The sequence below is a fragment of the Arvicola amphibius genome, chromosome 2 (assembly GCF_903992535.2).
Source record: "Arvicola amphibius chromosome 2, mArvAmp1.2, whole genome shotgun sequence".
NCBI classification, from domain to species: Eukaryota; Metazoa; Chordata; class Mammalia; order Rodentia; family Cricetidae; genus Arvicola; species Arvicola amphibius.
The window spans coordinates 150,510,742-150,529,756 of NC_052048.2; the positions used below are offsets into that span (position 1 = coordinate 150,510,742).

Genomic DNA, 19,015 nt, shown 5'->3' on the forward strand with positions numbered 1-19,015 from the left:
ACCCACCATGTGGCTCCCTGCATGGTACCTGGCTGTCTTTGTGGCCTGCTGCTGTGGTCTTCTGCCTGCTGCCGCCACTTGGGGACCTGTGGCCTTTTATTTTTACCAGTACACTCACCATTTTTTGTTTGTTTGCTTTTTTTTTTTTTTTTTTTTATACAGGGTTTCTCTGTGGCTTTGGAGCCTGTTCTGGAACTAGCTCTTATAGACCAGGCTGGCCTCAAACTCACAGATCTGCCTGTCTTGCCTCCCGGATGCTGGGATTAAAGGTGAGTGCCACCACTGCTGGCTTACACTCACCTTTTAACAGCTTCATTTTGGTGATAAAAATGTGAGAGCTGAAAATGGAAGAGGACACACACCTGGTTGCACAGACATTTAGGAACAGAACTAGGTTCAGATGCTTTCAGATGACTAAGAGAGGCAGAGAAAAGAAGGCATGGAAGCCATGACACCTCAAAGCACAACAGGTGGCTAAGTGTGATAGTACATGCTTTTAATGTTAGCACTCTAGATGTAGAGACAGGCGGATCTCCGAGTTCCAGCTTGGCTACACAGTGAAGCCCTGTTGGTCAGACAGATATGATGTCTCACTCTCGGTGACTGAGGAGGGTCTCACTGTGTTCAGGCCAGTGGGGTAGGACAGGCAGGAAAGCCGTCCTCTCAAGAGCATCATGCTACACCACTGTTGTACTACCGAAGAACAAAGCACTTTCTGAAGTGCTGCTGAGCACTGTAAGAAACTAAGGTTGGGCATGGTGGTCCACCCAGAACAAGAGGCAGAGGCAGGCAGAGCTCTATGAGTTCAAGGCCAGACTGGTCTATGAAGCAAATTCCGGGCCATGATATATAGTAAGACCCTGTCTCAAGAGAGAGAGAGAAAGAAAATCAAACACCAGAAATGAAAAAAACATGATCGCCTGCTTGGAAAAGAGAAGGGATACATAGATATAAATGACTCTAAATTCATGATTCAGGCAGATTTTTAAGCCATGCTACCACTGTTGTGCCTGAGATCTCTGGAATCTTTAGCTCCTAAACCTGAAGAGAGAGCTCTCCTCCTCAATTTCTAACCAGAGCTGTGGTAAAGTTCTCTATCCTCTTTAAAAGCTGCTACAAGAGTCTGAATGTTTCAAATCAAGCTAGTGAAAGTTAGGAACTGTCTCCTTAAATAAGCTATCAAAGTCAGATTTCTTTTTCACCAACATTAAACAAAATGTATTAGCAGACAGAATCTAGGCCTAGGAAGGAGCCCTGGTCACCATGTTTCAGGGAAAGGTGACTACACAGGCATGAAGAGAGCTTAGCTGGTTTGAGACATGGCACCTAACAAGCAGCTAACGCACATTCCCCCAGCAGTCACCTCATCACTGAGGAATTAGAGAAAGATGGCTTTGAGGTTTGGGGGCTCTTTCCAGCTCGTCTCTATCTAGAGGCAGTCTATTCTCTGCTATCCTGACAGAATGATCAGAAGATAAATCTTGCTGCCCAAACTTTGCGTTTGTGGTATCTGAAAAGACATGGATGCTGGATTCTCTTCCAGTTTTCAAAATATGGTATTCTTGTACTGTTGTGGACTTGCACAAGCATGTCTCTAGTTGAGTGTAGACCCCCAAATTCCTTTATGTAACAGACAATAATTACTATGGGTTGTGGAGCTTGTAGGCTTTCTCCTGGACTTCTGCTCTACTGTGAACATAAATAACCAATGGGACACAGATCTACAAAACCACCCCTCCATTCCCTTCCCCATACCACTGACTAGATTCTAGACCTTCAGTGCTAACACCTAGGCCAGAGGTTTCCAGGGCAGTTAAGAGTGGACCAGGCGGGTCTGGTGGCTGTGCAGAAGGGTCCCTATCACTCGCACAGCCTCCACTGTGACCTGTCCGCAGGTGGTCCTTGAGTGTCTGCTTGTAGCGGAAGCTCCTTCCACACAGGGCGCAGGGGTAGGGCCGCTCGCCCGTGTGGATGCGCTGGTGCTTTATGAGGTGGTGTTTGCGGATGAAGCTCTTGCCACAGTGCGGACACTGAAAAGGCCGCTCACCTGTGTGCAGCCTCCGGTGGTTTAGCAAGTGTTCTTTACGCATGAAGCTCTTGCTGCAGTCTGTGCACGGGTAGGGGCGTTCGCCTGTGTGGATCATCTGGTGACGAATCAGTGCAGAATGGCCATTGAAGTCGATGCCACACTGAGGACAAGAGAAGGGGCGCTCCTGCGCATGTCCCCTCTGGTGCAGCAGGAGACTGATTTTCAGGCTAAAGCTACGACCACACTGTGGGCAACGGAAAGGCCTCTCACTTGCATGAGCGCGCCGATGGCTGGTGAGTCGAGCCTGGTCAGCGAAGCGCTTGGGACAATCAGGACAGAGGAAGGGGCGCTCAGTGCTGTTGTGGACCCGAAGATGGTACGTGAGTCGTGAGGGGTGAGTGAAGGTCCGGGCACAGTGAGGGCAGGTGGGTGGTGTTTCACTGGCATGGTCCTGGGAGGTGCTACCAAGGTCCACCTGTGGGGCAAAGTGCTTGGGACACTGGGCACAGGTTAAGGGGTGCTCAGCAGTGTGGCTACATTGATGTGTCATTAACATGTCTTGGTTGAGACTCTTGCCACAATGGTGGCATGAGAACACCTGCTCTCCAACTGGAGGTGGGAGTGGGTAGCTTCCTAACTGAGTAAAGGTCACTTGTCCCTCTGAGGCCTCAGGCAGGTCAGTGGCTGTGCGTCCAAAAGGTGTCATGGGAGTACACTGCTGGCTTTTGAAAGCTACATCTACAAAAGCATCCTTGGCTGCTGGTGGTGGCGGGGCAGAGAAGGCTACAGGAACTTCAGGACACAAGGAGGCTCTAGCCAGGTCTTCAGCTTTGATGACAAGTTCTTCGTCTGAAAGAAGGGATCAGAGTTATCTCACCATTACCTCTCACGTTCCAACAGTTCAGGCAGGCTGCTCTAAGAGCTCACTGCTCAGGTAAACTCAGGGAAGGGCTCTCATTACTAACAAGGCCCCTGTTACATTACACATATAAGACTGTACGTTGGTGCTCCATTTTGAAAAGGAATAACCTTGGCATCAGTCTTCCCCATGTTATTTTATGTTTCACTTTTACTCAGTAACTTTCTCCATTGCCTGGTGTGATAGGACCTAAAATCTCCTCTTGACTTCTAGTGTATGTTCTATGAGAGAAACCCCTCCTTGACTCTACCTTCCCTGAAACAGAACACATTTCCACCTTTACGTCTTTGGTCATTCTGTCCATCCTTTCTAAGAGATCTTCAAATGCTCTATTTTTCCAATTCTCATATTTTTATTCATTTGTATACATTTATTGTTCTTCCTCTAACAGTCCTGTTTTTCTTTTTAAAATATAGTGCTAAAGACTGAAACTAGGGCTTTGTTTTCATCACTGACATACGCAGCCCCAACAATGCATTTAAAAGTATGTTTTCTGGGCTGGTAAAATAACTCAGTGAGTAAATGCATTCACCATCAAACCTGACAGCCTGCATTCAATTTCTGGGACCACATATTAGAAGAAGGGAACCAACTCTGATGAGTTGTCCTTGAATTTCTGCATGTGCCTCCTCACACACGAATAAATACATTTTTAAAAAAACTTTGCTTTCCTACTTAAAATTTATCTTGGTGGCCTTTTGGGTTCATCTCTAACTTGGCTGACCATTACCTTCCTTTTCTTCCTGTCTGTTCCTTGTCTTCCTAGAACCCTGTCAGCTGCATTTAGTCACTGCTAGTGTGAGCAGAATATGAACGTCTGTTCGCTCAGTTACTCACCGGCATAGGAGCCTTTGTACAGGTCGCTCTCTTTGGACTCCTGGGGGACTCCAACCTGAGGCTCTTCTTCTTGTTTAATCCAAGACAGAATGTCTGAGGTTGAAAGGCCAGGCTCTATTTGTAGAGAAAAAGAGAATGGTTTTCAGGGACTTGAATCAGAAGGTGAAACTGTGCTGGAGAGTTGGCTCAGTAGTTTAGGCACTTGTTGCACTTACAGAGAACCTGTGTTTGATTGCTAGCACACAATCATTTGTAATTCTAATTCCAGGGAATCCAGTGGCTTCTTATGACCTTGTTGGGCATGCAGTACACATATACATGCATGCAAAACATTAATACACATAAAAATAATAAATCTCTTAAAAAGGTAACATAATCATGTTCATTGACATTATTAATTTTTTTTTGAGACAGGGTTTTTCTGTGTAGCCCTGGCTATCCTAAAACTTGCTCTGTAGACCAGGCTGGCCTTGAATTCACAGAGATACACCTGCCTCTGTCAATCAAGTGCTGAGATTAAAGGTGTGTGCCACCACAGCCCAGCATGACATTGTTAATTCTGTACTTTTTTCTTTTTGCTATGTAGCTCTGGCTGGCCCTGAATTCACAAAGATTCACCTGCTCTGTTTCTGAAGTGTTGGGATTAAAGGTGTGCACCACCACATCTGCTACTTTTTTTCTTTTAAAGGCATAAAATGTAGCCCAGATTGGTTTTAAGCTTGTTATGTGTCTAAGGAAGACATCAAATTCCTAAACTTCCTGTCCCTACTCTACCTGTACTACTGAGAATATAAGCTTGTGCCATCATGCCTGTGAAATGTGACTGTAAAGTCATATTTCTGATGAACAGAATTTCGTTCACTTGGAACCTTCTCTTCACAGCCATCACTCCTCTCTCCTCTCTCTCTCTCTCTCTCTCTCTCTCTCTCTCTCTCTCTCTCTCTCTCTATCTCTCTCTCTCTCTCTCTATATATATATATATATATATATATATATATATATATTTTGGTTTTTTGAGACAGGGTTTCTTACACTTTTATTTAGTGTGTTTGTGCATGCACGCACACATGTGTACACTTAAAGCAAAACCTTTAGTGGTTTATTCTCTACTAATGATAGAGAGCTTGCATTTATTCTCTAGATATTAACAGCTTTCTATTTAACCCATATCAGCCAAAAAAGGACATCCTAGGTCTGGGAGGAAATAACAAGCACAACAGTTGTGAAAGAGTATTGTGTGAGGGAAAGTGGAAGAGGGAGAGAGAGAGGAAGACACACACACACACTGAGAGAAAGAGAGAGAGAGAGAGAGAGAGAGAGAGAGAGAGAGCGAGCCCTTTCTGGGGGGAAGAGTTCTTTCAAAAATAATTCTTAGGTTCCAAAGAACTTTACATCTCTCCCAAAGTTCTGAAAACAGTGGCCTGTGTCATTCAATAAGCAAATATAAGGATCAATATAATTGTGCATGTCTATCAGCCCTTGGGAAGGCAGCTTATTGCTAGTCAGTTATCAATTGTTTATATCTTTTCAGCGGACAAGGCTACAAAGAACACACCATTAAGAAAAATCATCATGATTCCATTTATCTATCTATCTATCTATCTATCTATCTATCTATCTATCTATCTATCTATCTATCTATCTATGGTTTTTCAAGACAGTTTCTCTGCGTATCTCTGGCTGTCCTGGAACTTACTCTGTAGATCAGACTAGCCTCGAACTCAGAGAGATCCGGCTGCCTCTGCGTCCCTGAGTGTTGGGATTAAAGGTGTGCTCCACCACTGCCCAGCTTATGATTTAATTTTAATATTTTGGATTCATATTTAAGATTACTGGGTGTAATGATTAGCTTTAATTGACAGTTTGATACAACCTAGGAAAAGAGTCTTAATAAGGGACCATCTATATTGGGTTAGCCTGTGGTTATATTGAACTTTGTAAAATGAATAAATCAAGCTGAGCACAAGAAAGCAAGCATGCAAGCCTGCACGCAGCATTCATTTCTTTCTGCTATTTACTATGGATGTGATGTGACTGGTTACTTTAAGTTCCACACTCCAGTTTCTTCACCGTGATGGACTGCCGCCTGAAATTGTAAGCTAAAATAAATGCTTTCTCCCCTAAACTGGGTTTTGTCAGGACACTTATCATAGTAACAGAGATGAAACTAAAACAAGTGGTTAGTAGTCTTCTCCTAACTGAAAGGAGCCAGGGCTCATTCCCTGTGTCAGAAGAGAAATTCACACAGGCCAAGACTGCTCATCTTGAGAAGGAACTGCATGCCAGTATAGAGATCTGGAAAACTGTTCTTTATACACAACACTTCCCCGAAATTACAAGAGTATCCTACTAAGCCTCAAATGCCAACAATATGCTTTCTTCTGACCACCTGCTTTCCTTGAGGGATGGTAATATGAGTACCTTAAGTAGAAGAGGCCTGTGTGAAAACTCCAAGAAAACCCCGAGTGTCTAATGAGCTTCTATGATGGTCTTTTGTATGTACTGTTACATTCAGTGCCAGAGGGATTAAATGTGTCTTGTGAGACACTGCAGTGAGGGGACTCTGGGAAGCTTGCTTCTGGCTGCCTCCATGTATTTTCTCTGATGATATTGCTTCATATCCAATTGCTGTTGCAAATCTTAGCTGTATGACTGTATGCTGAGTCCTTTGAGTTTGTTTTCTACAATATTTCATATTGATTGGTTCAAGTTACACAAATCATATTCTCAAGTTTGGGTAAATATATAGGCTGATAATCATCATGGAAAGCTAAAACTATAAACAATAAAAGCAGTATTAAGAAAAATCAAACCTAGCTGGCCAGTGGTGGCACACACCTTTAGTTCTAGCACTCACGAGGCAGAAGCAGTTGGATCTCTGTGAGTTTGAGGCTAGCCTGGTGTACAGAGTGAGTTCTAGGGCATCCAAAGCTATATAGAGAAACCCTGCCTCATAAAAACCAAACAAAGAAAAAAAGAAAAACAGAAAAAGAAAAATCAAATGATGGAGGACTCTCACTGGCTAATAAAGAAACTGCCTGGCCCATTTAATACGCCGGCCCTAAGGTGGGTGGAGTAGACAGAACAGGAAGAAGGAAGTGAGGTAGATGGCTCAGGCAGACTGCTGTGCTTCTCCTCAGGGAGACAGATGCAATGAAGTTCCAGCCCAAGATGGATGTATGCTAGAATCTTTCCCGGTAAGACACCACTTTGTGGTGTTACACAGATTATTCGATATGGGTTAGTCAAGATGTGAGTAAGAGGCTGAAACTAATGGGCCAGACAGTGTTTAAAAGAAAACAATTTGTGTGTTGTTATTTTGGGGCATACACTAGCCAGGCGGCTGGGAGCCGGGCGGGGACGCAGCCCGCAACTCCACACTACAATCAAACACAGTTTGATCACTTAAAGCAAAAAATGTACTGAACTACATATATGCAAAAAAGATATGTATATATATACCCCCCCCAAAAAACCCAGGGGAGGGGCTATCACATAGCGGTAGAGTACTTTATTGGCATGTATGACATACTGATAGGTGAAGGACAGGTTATCATTGAGCTCCTTCTAGTATTTAAATGTCCAACCAAAGTGTAAAATGTTTTAGCACTGAATTGCTTTGGACACCTCTAAAACCCCCCTCTCTACCCAGGAAAAGGAGCTTAAGAGTATATAATCTTTTCTCTTACCTTCACTGGCGTCTGCCAGAATCTCACTTGCCTCTGGCCTTGGTTGGTCATCTGTACTGTGTTCTTCTGGTTGAATCTGAGATAAGACATCAGGTTGATTCATGGCATAATCTAGAAGAGGAAAAATGGAAAGCAGGCGTGACAGAGATAAATCAGTATGATAACCACGAAGGCAGCTGAATGTTTGAGGTTCACAAATTAATTTCCTTTAGATCCTTTATCACTTCTCCTCATCTATCAACCTCCAATTATTTACAAGTTGCTCAAGAAAGGAGGTAAAAGAAAATATAACGTATAAGAAAATGCACATAGTAGGTTAGTTCTGTCCTTCTTTGACTTAAAATCAGATTCTGAAATATATGAGGGTGGGCGGACACTGAGATGAGGGCACTAGAGGAAAAGGAACTGTCTAAGCCCTCTGAGAATGGCTGGCACCTCATTCCAAAGGTGCCCACTCAGCCTCACCCATGGAGACGAGAGACTCGTAGTTGCCTTTCATGATATTCTTGTAAAGTTCTTTCTGCCATTCTTCTAATTGTTCCCACTCTGGAGTGGAAAAGTAGATGGAGACATCATCAAATGCCACAGGCACCTAAAATTACAATCACATGGTTAGTTAGTCCCTCCCATGCAAGTCAGTCATTCAGTAAATCTTTTCCTCCACTCTTCTAATCTTTTGTCAAAAATATTTCCTCTTGCTGCAATTTCTCCCACACATTGAAGAAAGGATCATTCCATGCCTCATGACTTAATTTTTATAGCCTCAAAGGAAGGTCAATAAATATTCTGGGGCCAGTGAGAAGGCCCAGTGCATAAAGTCACTTGCCATTGAGCCTTGGAACCTGAGCTAAACTGCCACAACCCATATAAAGGAGACGTGTCTCTGAGTTATCCTTGGACCTTTACACATGTGCTGTGGTGCATTTGTACCCCCTCCCCACACACAATATAAATGTAATGTAAAAAATACTTTAAAATATTCTAAACTGGGCATGGTGGCACATACCTTTATTCCAAGAATTTGGGAGGCAGAGACAGGCAGGTCCTTGAGTTTGAGACCAGTCTAGGCTACAGAGTGAGTTTCATAAACCTGTCTCAAATCAAACAAAATTTTAAACAGCTTATGCTGTTTTCCTTAGGTTTTTAAATACTACTTTTATTAATTGAGAATTTTATTTGTTTGCTTGTTTTGTTTTTTTGAGGATTTCTCTGTGTAGCCCTGGCTGTCCTGGAACTTGCTCTGTAGACCAGGCTTCCTCTGCCTACCAAGTCCTGGGATTCAAAGTGTACACTGTCACCACCGGGCATAAATTGAGAATTTTATACAATGTATTTTACTCCTATTTATCCCCTCTTCACAGGTCCACCACCACCTTCCTATCCACCCAACTTCTTGTTCTCTCTCTCTCTTTCAAAGCCCATTGCGTCAAATGTTCTTGGGTGTGGGGCCGGCCATAGAAGCATGGTTGACCTACCAGGAGCCACTCTCTTTCTTCCAATGCTCCTAAACTTATCATTAATAAACTTATAAAACCCTGACAAAACACAAAATATATAGCCAGAACCCTTCCTGAAACATACTTAGATGTCTTGTGTCAATGTGACGTTGAGTGAAAACATCCCCGTGTCACGTTAGAGCTTCAAGCTGTACTGTCAGGTCACCTGTTTTATTTGCACCCCTCAAAGATACCACTCCTCAGGACATCTGATTCCTCTAGAACTGTGTCTGTCTCTGACTCTTCTAATCTTTTCTTAACATCTCCTCTTGATGCAAGTTCCATGTCTCATGACTAAAAATCAACAGGATTTATCTTAGAATAGCATGTATTGAACCAGAATTTAAAATTCTCTCTATATCCTAAGTCTTTTTCGAATATTTGCATATTTTTTCTGTTGTTGCTTTTACAAACGTTAATTTTCCTTCATATTTGTTGTGTTTCTCAGGAACTATGTAAAGTCTTCATTTTTCTTTTTAATGGTTATGGTGTTTAAAATGTCAAGACTTAATCATAACCTTCACTCTTTCAATGTCTTATATAATTAGTTTATATAAACATGTGTCTATATAGTAATTGTGCTATATTTGTACATTCTTGGCCTGGAGTGTATTTCAGTTGGTAGAGTATTTACCTAGCCTGTGTAAAACTCTTGGTTCAATTCCCAGAACCACATAAGCCAGATATGGTGGTGTACTCTTATAATCCTAACACTCAGGAGGGTAAAGGCAGGAAGTTCAGTTATGCCTATCTATTGACTTTGAGGTCAGCCTGCCACACATGACCATCTCTAAACACCAATACACATATTCTTTCATACATCTCATCACTTGACAATACAACTTTATGTTTTACATAGCTGTTCTACTTGGTCAAGCCATTTGTAAAAGCAAGTTTCTTCAATGGGTGAAGGAACTGTGAAAGGATTCCCATTAGGTTTTTGCCTCTGTTCTGATATATTGGATCTAGAAATAGAAAAGCTTTGAACCAGCCCCCATAACCAAAGAAATTCTTGTCATTTGTGTCTGGGTTTTCCTTTTAAAGAACATGCAGAAGGAACTGAGAAACCCCCCTTCTCCAAAGTATCTGGCATTATTTCTGCAACAGTGTCTAGCTATGTATCATAGGCTGGCTTCCAGTTCTCCATCCTCATTCCTTAGCCTTAGCCTCTCAAATACTGGGATTACAGGAATGCACTATCAACTTGCCTAGTATTTTGATTTTTTAGCACGTTTACCTACTCATTTCCTTTGGATGTCTTTCAAAGACATATCTCTTTCTGTTTTCCACTGAGAGTTCTCATAGGGAAAGAAGGTCTAGGAGGTGTCACAGGCTAGCTTTATAGAGTCTTAAATGAAATGTTTTGTTTTGTTTTTTCAAAATAGGGTCTTACTATGTAGACCTCACAGTCTTGGAACTATGTAAACTATGTTGACCTTGAACTCACAGAGATCTGCCTACCCCTGCCTCCAGGCCACCACACCTGGCTCCAATTCTTTTAAGATTTGTTTTTTGTGTTCGTGTATGTGTGTATGTGCACTTGGATACTGGTGTTCTTGGAGGCCAGAAGAGTGTGGCAGATCTGGAAGCAGGAGTTACGGTGGTTGTGAGTTTCCTTATGTGGGTCCTCTGAGAAGCAGCAAGTACTCTTAACCGCTGAGCCAACTCTCCAGCCCCTCTAATTCTTCTCTATGGCCTCTGAGACGTCCACTTTATCCTGCAAGCTCTTCAGTTTGTACCATGAAAAGATGTTCCCAACTCACTGCAGTTAGTCTTCAGCTCGGCTACATGCTTCCTCTCTGACGCATTCACTCAGCCCGTGCTTTTCATCCCACCACTCTGGTTCTCTTTTGACATCTTTCCAACTTCTAGTTACACTTTTTCAGTTTGGCCTCTTAAATTTTAGATCACTGCTTCATCCTCCTCTGCCATGTTCTTCAATATCTGGTTTGAGTTCAGCAATTCATTCTCTGTCTAAAAAAATTAGGTCACCTAAATCCACAAACTACCTATTTGCAGTTTTGGGTCAGAATTTTCATTGTTTTCCATTTTCAATGCATTTCCCACTGTCTGCGTTTCAATGTTTGCAACTTGTTGCTGTTTAAGCAACATGCTGAAGCTCCTTTCAGCTAACTCTTACGCTATTTGGAAAGCCCAGAATTTTCCTCACTCTCATCTTTCTCAAGCATCATGCTTCATTTTCATTTTCTTTAGATACACTGATCTGTTTTCCTATTCTAGTTTTTTTTTCTTTTGGGGGAGTGGGATGGGGTGAAGAGACAGCCATGGGTGTTAGGAACCAAACTTTCATTTTTGGTTGCGAGCCTAGCCGTTAACACCTGACCATCTCTTCTTGAAATATGTTTTCATTGATAAAATAAAGTACCACAATTTCTGATAAATGTCTTCCTTTGTAGCACATATTTTACATATTAATTCATGATCTTTTTTTCTTTTAAGAATTGGAGGTCTTGCCGGGTGGTGGTGGCGCACGCCTTTAATCCCAGCATTCAGGAGGCAGAGGCAGGCGGATCTCTGTGAGTTTGAGGCCAGTCTTGTCTACAAGAGCTAGTTCCAGGACAGGCTCCAAAGCTACAGAGAAATCTGTCTCAGAAAAAAAATAAAATAAAATAAAAAGAGAGAAATAAAAAGAAAAAAGAGAAAAAGAAAAGAAATGGAAGTCTTGCTATGTTGCCAAGGCTGCTCTCAGACTCCTAAACTCAGGTGCACAGCCCCGCCTAAACTCTCTTTATGGATGCTCTGTAGAGCTGAGTGGTGGTGGCCGTAGCGGGTAATCCCAGCACTGGGGAGGCAGAAGCAGGCAGATCTCTGTGAGTTCAGGGCTACAGAGAGAAACCCTGTCTCAAAAAAACCAAACCAAACCAAACAAAACACAAAAAACTCACCATGTAGTATTTATCAGTTGATTTGAAAATTTCATTATCTGACTATCTATTTCATCTTGAATCTTATTCCTCTCTTTCCAGTTCATATCTAGATCTTGTTGCCTCCAGTTTTTTCTGTTTGTTGTATCTACTTTGAATTTTTTAAAAAGTTCATTAGTCAATGTATTTATTGTTAAATTTTATGTGATTTACTGACTTAAAAGATATTTTCCCTAGCAGTTCTATTTTTTTACTGTGATTTCTGGGTCAACCCTAGTGCTTCCCTCATGCTATACAAATTCTCTATCACTGAGCAACATTCCAAGACTGTTTTGTAGCCTTTTCCCCCCAAAGCAGTTAGGCTTTTTAGCCAACATTTTCAGCTAACATTTTCAGTCATTAGAGAACAAACTCATTACACTCATAGTCTTTGGAGGACATTTTGGTTTGTTTTTTTAGAGATGGCATATTTCTGTGTAGCCCAGTCTGATCTAGAACTTGCTATGTAGCCAAGGATGGAGGGGATCTGGTAATCCTGTCTCCACCTCCTGAGTGTGGGATTCTAGGCATGTGCCACCACGGTCAGTCTCTTTGGAGACTTTCTACTTGAGCAACAGTTTTTCTTCAGCCCTAATTCTGACACTTCAGCCTCTTAGTATTTTAATTTTGATCTTAACAAGGTACTCCACTCTATTTTATTATTTATTTACTTAATTATTGAGACAGTCTCATGCAGCTCAGACTGGCCTTGGACTCCTGACCCTCCCACCTCCATCTCTCAAGTGCCAGAATGACATGTATATGTCACCATGCCCAGCTCATTGGGGGTTTTATTGTCTTTTTTCTCTTCCAAAATTCAATTAAATTATTTCTGATATTAAGATTTTTGGGTTTTGTTTTCCTGTGTTGCAAACCAAATGCTGACCTCATGCCCTTACATGTGCTAGGTGAGGTACTCTACCACTGAGCTACATTGAGTCACTGGTGTTAAGATTCTAATTAAAGAAATTATTTATTTTATTATTTATTTACTTAATAATTAAGACAGTTTCACGTAGCCCAGACTGGCCTTGAACCCTCCCACCTCCATCTCCCAAGGGACATCTCGGAATGTACCTTGCAGCATCATTTTTTCTAAGTCTTCATTTTCTGTACTAATTCCCCTCTGAGTTCTTCAAGCAAAACTGAAATTTTCTTTGGTGAGTTTGGTTTTCACTAAAGGCACTTGAATTAATTTTACAGCATTGTGTACTCATTCCACACCCACTTTCAGAGTCTGACACTAGTTTTACTTTGTTCTTTGGCAGTTGGTTACTTATTATTTTATTTTTGAGACCAGGTCTCACTATGGAGCCCTGGCTGGCCTGGAACTTGATACGAACTCACCAAGATATGCCGGCCTCTACTTTGAGTGCTGGAATTAAAGGCCTAAACCAGCGAGTTGATACCTGGAGAACCCTGACTAAGAATCTGTCAGCCCACTATCTTTTTGAGGAGAAAACTGTAAGAAAAAGTGTCCACATTGGAAAGTGAGCTGGCAGTCTTGACAAAAGTTCTGGCTTTCTTTCTTTCTTTCCAGGAGTAGTTCCCATTTCCTTCTTACTAAGGCAGAAAGAACCTCTACAGGCCAAATTGTACAAGATTTACACACAGGCTTGTCAAAGGGTAGGGACGGAACTCGCATCCATTCAACCCATTCCACCAGTACACTGGGCTAAGCAATGAGGCACTGGGTTAAACGATGTGGTCCTATGCTGGGGAGCACTGGTTCATCCCACCAGACCTGTCTGGTCTCCCAGCAAATAGGAGATACAGCAATCAAGGAAGGACAACAAGAGGGCAGAGTAGGGAAGTAGCAAGAAGGAGAAAGTGGAACAAGGAGGCACAGCAGCAAGACGAAGAAAGGCAGAGCAAGCAGTACCAATGAAACCAGATAAGTGAGGAAGAGCAGCAAGGGGAAGGTTTTGCAGCAAAAAAGAGGGCAGAAGAGGGTCAGGCTGCTGCCCTAGATAGAATCCCTGAGAGTTCTGGAGGAAGAGAAGATGCCACTGGATAAAGCCCCTTTCCTTCTTAGTAGACCAGCTTCCGCAGGAGTCACTACCTCAGGCTAATGTCCTTCTCCCTCAAGCTCCTTAATCAATAATATTTTCATTTGTTTTATTAATATTTTAGATAACCTGGCTGGCCTGGAACTCATGATCCTCCTGTCTCAGCCTACAAAGTATTGTGATTACAGACCTATGCCATCACTCCTGGCTCCGTTAAATAAATCTTAGTATCTACTTAGCTGCAAAGTATTATGTGAGGTAACAAAAAAGATGCTGGAAAATTTAAGACACAGCCCAGTCCTTATTTCACAAGGCTTCAAGGAAAGAGTTCACCTCTAGAGCTATGCATTTTGGGAAGGTAGACACTATTAGCTACAGTCATTCAGAGCAGGGACAACTGCAAAACAGTTCTGAAGATCCACTACATACAAAGTTCTCCCTAAGCACCACAATTTTTAAAGTATAGTTTCTGTCCAAAAGAGGCATATGATTAAATGCAAATTGATAATATGATGTGGGAGGGTCTTCTGTTTGAGTTGATTTCATTGGTTAATACAGAAACTGCCTAGCCCATTTGATTGGCCAGCCCTTAGGTGGGTGGAGTAGACAGAACAGAATGCTGGGAAGGGAAGTTAATAAATCGCCATGCCTCTGCTCTCTGAGCCAGACTGCCGTACCTCTCCTCAGGGAGACAGATGCGATGGAGCCAGCCACCAGGACAGACGTGCTGAATCTTTTCTGGTAAGACACCACTCGTGGTGTTATACAGATTATTAGATATGGGTTAGTCAAGATGTGAGTAAGAGGCTGGAACTAATGGGCCAGGCAGTGTTTAAAAGAATACAGTTTGTGTGTTGTTATTTTGGGGCATAAGCTAGCTGGTGGCCGGGAGCTGGGCGGCGGGAACGCGGCCCGCATCTCCACACTACAATAATAGAGACTTGAAATTTTAGAAACAGATTTCTAATAGAGATAAAATGACCCTAAAATGATGGAATTTGGGTTTAGTCTACAAGTTTGAGGCTAACCTGGTCTATATAGTGAACAGCAGGTCAGCCAATGCTACGTATTGAGACCCTGCCTCAATAAAACACAGGAATGAAGGAATGAAGCAATGTCTCAACAACTCTGAGAAAGAAGTATTTCTACAAAATCTTAGAACTAACTAGGCTATCAACCTTGTATTAAATTATTATTACTCTGTGGTTTTATTGTTGTTGCTCTTTGCTTGTTTGTTTTTTTTTTTATTTTTGGTTTTTCAAGACAGGGTTTCCCTGTAGTCTCTAGAGCCTGTCCTGGAACTAGCTCTTGTAGACCAGGCTGGCCTTGAACTCAGAGACCCACCTGCCTCTGCCTCCCGAGTGCTGGGATTAAAGGCGTGCGCCACCACTGCCTGGCTGTTTGTTTTTTAAAGATACTGTTTTGCCATGTATCTCAGGCTAGTCTTGAACTCAGAGCAATCCTTCTGCCTCAGTCTCCTAAATACTGGGATTACATGTATGCTACTATGTTTGGCACTCTCACATTAAATTAAAGACATTCCTAACATGAAGTATGCCTCCTATGTGTCTTATCTTAGGAAGTTTGAGGATGTACTCCAGGAAACAAATGAGTAAAAAGTATTGGTGCTTGAGACATATTGCATGGCCTCGGGACAAGATAAGTATAGTAGGCTAGGAAAGCATTGCATCCAGATTAGATTTAAGATCTGAGGAGAACCCAGGATATGAATCCAGGTCAGAAAAGGAGAAGGACACCTAGAAGTCTTAGCGAAAAGAGAATATGCTGTAACAGAATACACAATATAACTCAGAACTTTCAGAGACTGGAGACTACAGTAAAAGTAGTTAGTTTTGTTTTTGTTTTTTTTTTTTTTTTTGGTTTTTCGAGACAGGGTTTCCCTGTAGTTTCTAGAGCCTGTCCTGGAACTAGCTCTTGTAGACCAGGCTGGCCTCGAACTCAGAGATCCGCCTGCCTCTGCCTCCCGAGTGCTGGGATTAAAGGCGTGCACCACCACCGCCCGGCAAGTAGTTAGTTTTGAAGGAACATCTCTACTGGAAGATACAAGAGCTCTGTGAGCCCTTAGAAAAAAGACAGCAAAAGGGAGATGACTCAGTGGCTAAGAGCACTGGTTGGCTGCTCTTTAAGAGGAACGAAGTTTGATTCCCCAACACCTAAATGGCAGCTTGCAATTATCTGTTGGCAGCTTGCAATTATCTGTAACTCCAGTTTCAGGGAATCCAGTGCTCTCTTCTGACCCGCATCAGGCCCAATGAGCAGACATAAAGGCAAAGCATCCATACACAAAATAATAATAATAAAAGAAGCAACTGCAGTCCTAGCCCAGACATTTTCAAACCTTTTGGTCTCAGAGTCCTTTATAACCTCTTTAAAAGTTCACAGATCTAAGACCAGGGAGGGGGCAGCATGTGAAAGAGCCTGACACTTGTGGTGCAAGGCCGACAGAGGTGGATCCCTGGAATGAGAGGGGTCCACGAGAGAAACAATGAGACGCTGCCTTAAAAACAAGGTGGAAGGAGAGAACTGACATCTGAAAAAGTTGCTTCTGACTTCTACACATGCGCTGTGGCAAGCATGTGCCCCACCTGACAAAATAAATAAAATATAATTCTAAAAAATACATTAATTAAAAATAAATAAGACATTCACTAAAGGGAGGACCTGGTCCACTAGAGGAAAGTACTCTACCAACAGAGACACATTTCTCAATCCAAATCTTCAGTACAAACTAGAATTAAATGCATTTTATTTTCATAAGGAAATATCTGAAAGAAAAAAAATTTTATATATGCTTTTGGAGTTTAAATGTCATCGACTTGTCTAGGTACAATATAATTTTAAATTACCTTTACTGCTATTCTATTAATTAATAATTAATAATTAATTTAAGTGATCCCAATGAACATCTGAAGGTGCCCAAGAGAAGCAATAAAACACCCAATAGGGAATTCTATATTAAAACCCAAGTCTGCATGCTTCTGCCGCCCAAGTGCTAGGATTAAAGGCATGAGCCATCACATCCGGCCTTTTCACTTTGTGTGAAGCACAGGCTAGCTTCACACTTGCTGTGTAGCTGAAAAGTGACTTAAACTCCTCATCTTCTTGCCTTCACCTCCTGAATGCTGAGATTACATGTAATTACATGTATGTGTTACCATATCCAGTTTATTTAGTGTCAGGAATCGAACCCAGGGTTTCATGCACGCTGGGCAATCACTCTGTAAACTGTGCTACATTTTAATCTAGTTTTTTGTTGTTGCTTTGTGTGTGTGTGTGTGTGTGTGTGTGTGTGTGTAGTTTGCTTTTGTTTATTGAGACCAGGTGTTTCTGCATAGCTCTGACTGGCCTGTTACTTATTAGCAGATCAGGTTGGCTTTGAACATGAATAAAATCCTTCTGCCTGAGCCGCCTGTATTTTGTAAGGCACCATGTGGTTGCTGGGAATTGAGCTCAGGACCTTTGGAAGAGCAGGCAATGCTCTTAACCACTGAGCCATCTCTCCAACCCTTGTATTTTGGAATTACAGATAGGTGCTACTGTTGTAGAATATTATTTTAAGATGTGTTACATTTGTTTATGCTATGGAATATTTATTTAAGGATGCAAAGGTGTGTTACATTCTTTTATGTTGCATTTAACTCTATGAAGCTGTGTTACTTTGCCTGTCTAAAACACCTGATTGGTCTAATAAAGAGCTGAATGGCCTATTTAGCAAGGCAGGAGAAAGGAAAGGTGGGGTTGGCAGGCAGAGAGAATAAAAAGGAGGAAAGATCAAGGAGCAAAAGAAGGATAAGGAAGAGTACTCCAGGGGCCAGCCACCCAGCTACACAACAAGCCACAGAGTAAGAAGTAAAGAAAGGTATACAGAAATAGAGAAAGATAAAAGCCCAGAGGCAAAAGATAGATGGGATAATTTAAGAAAAGCTGGCTAGAAAAAAGCCAAAGCTAAGGCTGGGCATTTATAAGTAATAATAAGCCTCTTTGTGATTTATTTGGGAGCTGGGTGGTGGGCCCCACAAAGAGACAAAAGAGTAAAGAGAAAAAACCAAACAGCATGCTACCATGCCTGACTCTGATTAAACTTTAAGTCCTTATTTCTTTATAAAATGGTAAGTAAATCTCCTCAAAGGATTATTGTACTAAGTGAAAATATATATCAGAATACTCAATAAGACTTCAGCTAGGACTAAAGAGATGGATCGGTGGTTAAGAGCACTGACTGCTCTTCCAGAGGACCTGGGTTCAATTTCCAGCACACACATGGCAGCTCACAACTGTCTGTAACTCCAATTCCAGGGGATCTGGTATCCTCACTCATACATGCAGGCAAAAAAAAACCAATGCACATAAAATAAAGTTTAAAAAAAGATTCCAGCTAACACTCATGGAAAGTGACTTGAAATTTCCTTTGCTATGACACCTCGGATAATAAGTCTGTATGGTTTACTAAAGTTAGTAATGGTTATGTCCCCATTTCATAAACCAAGATGTTATTATTTTATAACAATAAAATACTGTACTCAAAGCAAAAACAACATGAATAATCTGTATTATATACAATTACGTAAAAGTTATATATCTCTACATAATGCATGTAGGTATATAGTAAACACATCTGCTGCAGTATTAATAAATTCTCTCTGGAAAGACAAGGGAAAAAGCAATACCTGCTTCTGAGGAGTCTTGGGAGTGTATTCTATGTTTTTCTCTCACTTTTAAAAAACGTGTGTAGGTATTTTACCTGCTTGTATGTCTGTGCCTTGTGGCTGTGGAGGCCAACAGCAGATCCCCTGGAACTGGCTGTGAACCTCCATGTAGATGCTGGGAATAAAAACTGTGCCCTCTGGAAGCGCAGTCAGTGATCTCCAGATCCTTATTTTTAATAGTTCTATACTTATACAGAAAGGAAGGAAGGAGGGGGGAAGGAAGGGAGAGAGGGAGGAAGGGAACTCTATTCCTACCATTCTTCTCTTCCTATTTACTCTACAACTGTGCTATTCTAATAGTCCTCTATCTCCATCTTGCCAGTCAAGCAAATTATGTCATGATTTCCTCTGACAGCCACGCTGCCAATCACGTCCACTATCTTTA

At 41.8% G+C, this 19,015-nt stretch overlaps 1 protein-coding gene across 1 annotated transcript in view; it reads right to left on the reverse strand.

Annotated features, from left to right (window-relative positions):
• Positions 1-1,190: 1,190 nt before the first annotated feature.
• The window catches only part of LOC119806361 (zinc finger protein 398), a 31,372-nt gene continuing 13,547 nt past the window's right edge, over positions 1,191-19,015 (reverse strand). Inside the window, exons 3-6 of the mRNA XM_038318049.1 lie at positions 7,940-8,066; positions 7,475-7,585; positions 3,786-3,899; positions 1,191-2,878 (exon numbers count right to left, since the gene is read on the reverse strand). Coding sequence (XP_038173977.1) covers positions 1,722-2,878; positions 3,786-3,899; positions 7,475-7,585; positions 7,940-8,066 — 1,509 coding nt within the window. The 3' untranslated portion in view covers positions 1,191-1,721. The remainder of the gene's footprint in view (positions 2,879-3,785; positions 3,900-7,474; positions 7,586-7,939; positions 8,067-19,015) is intronic.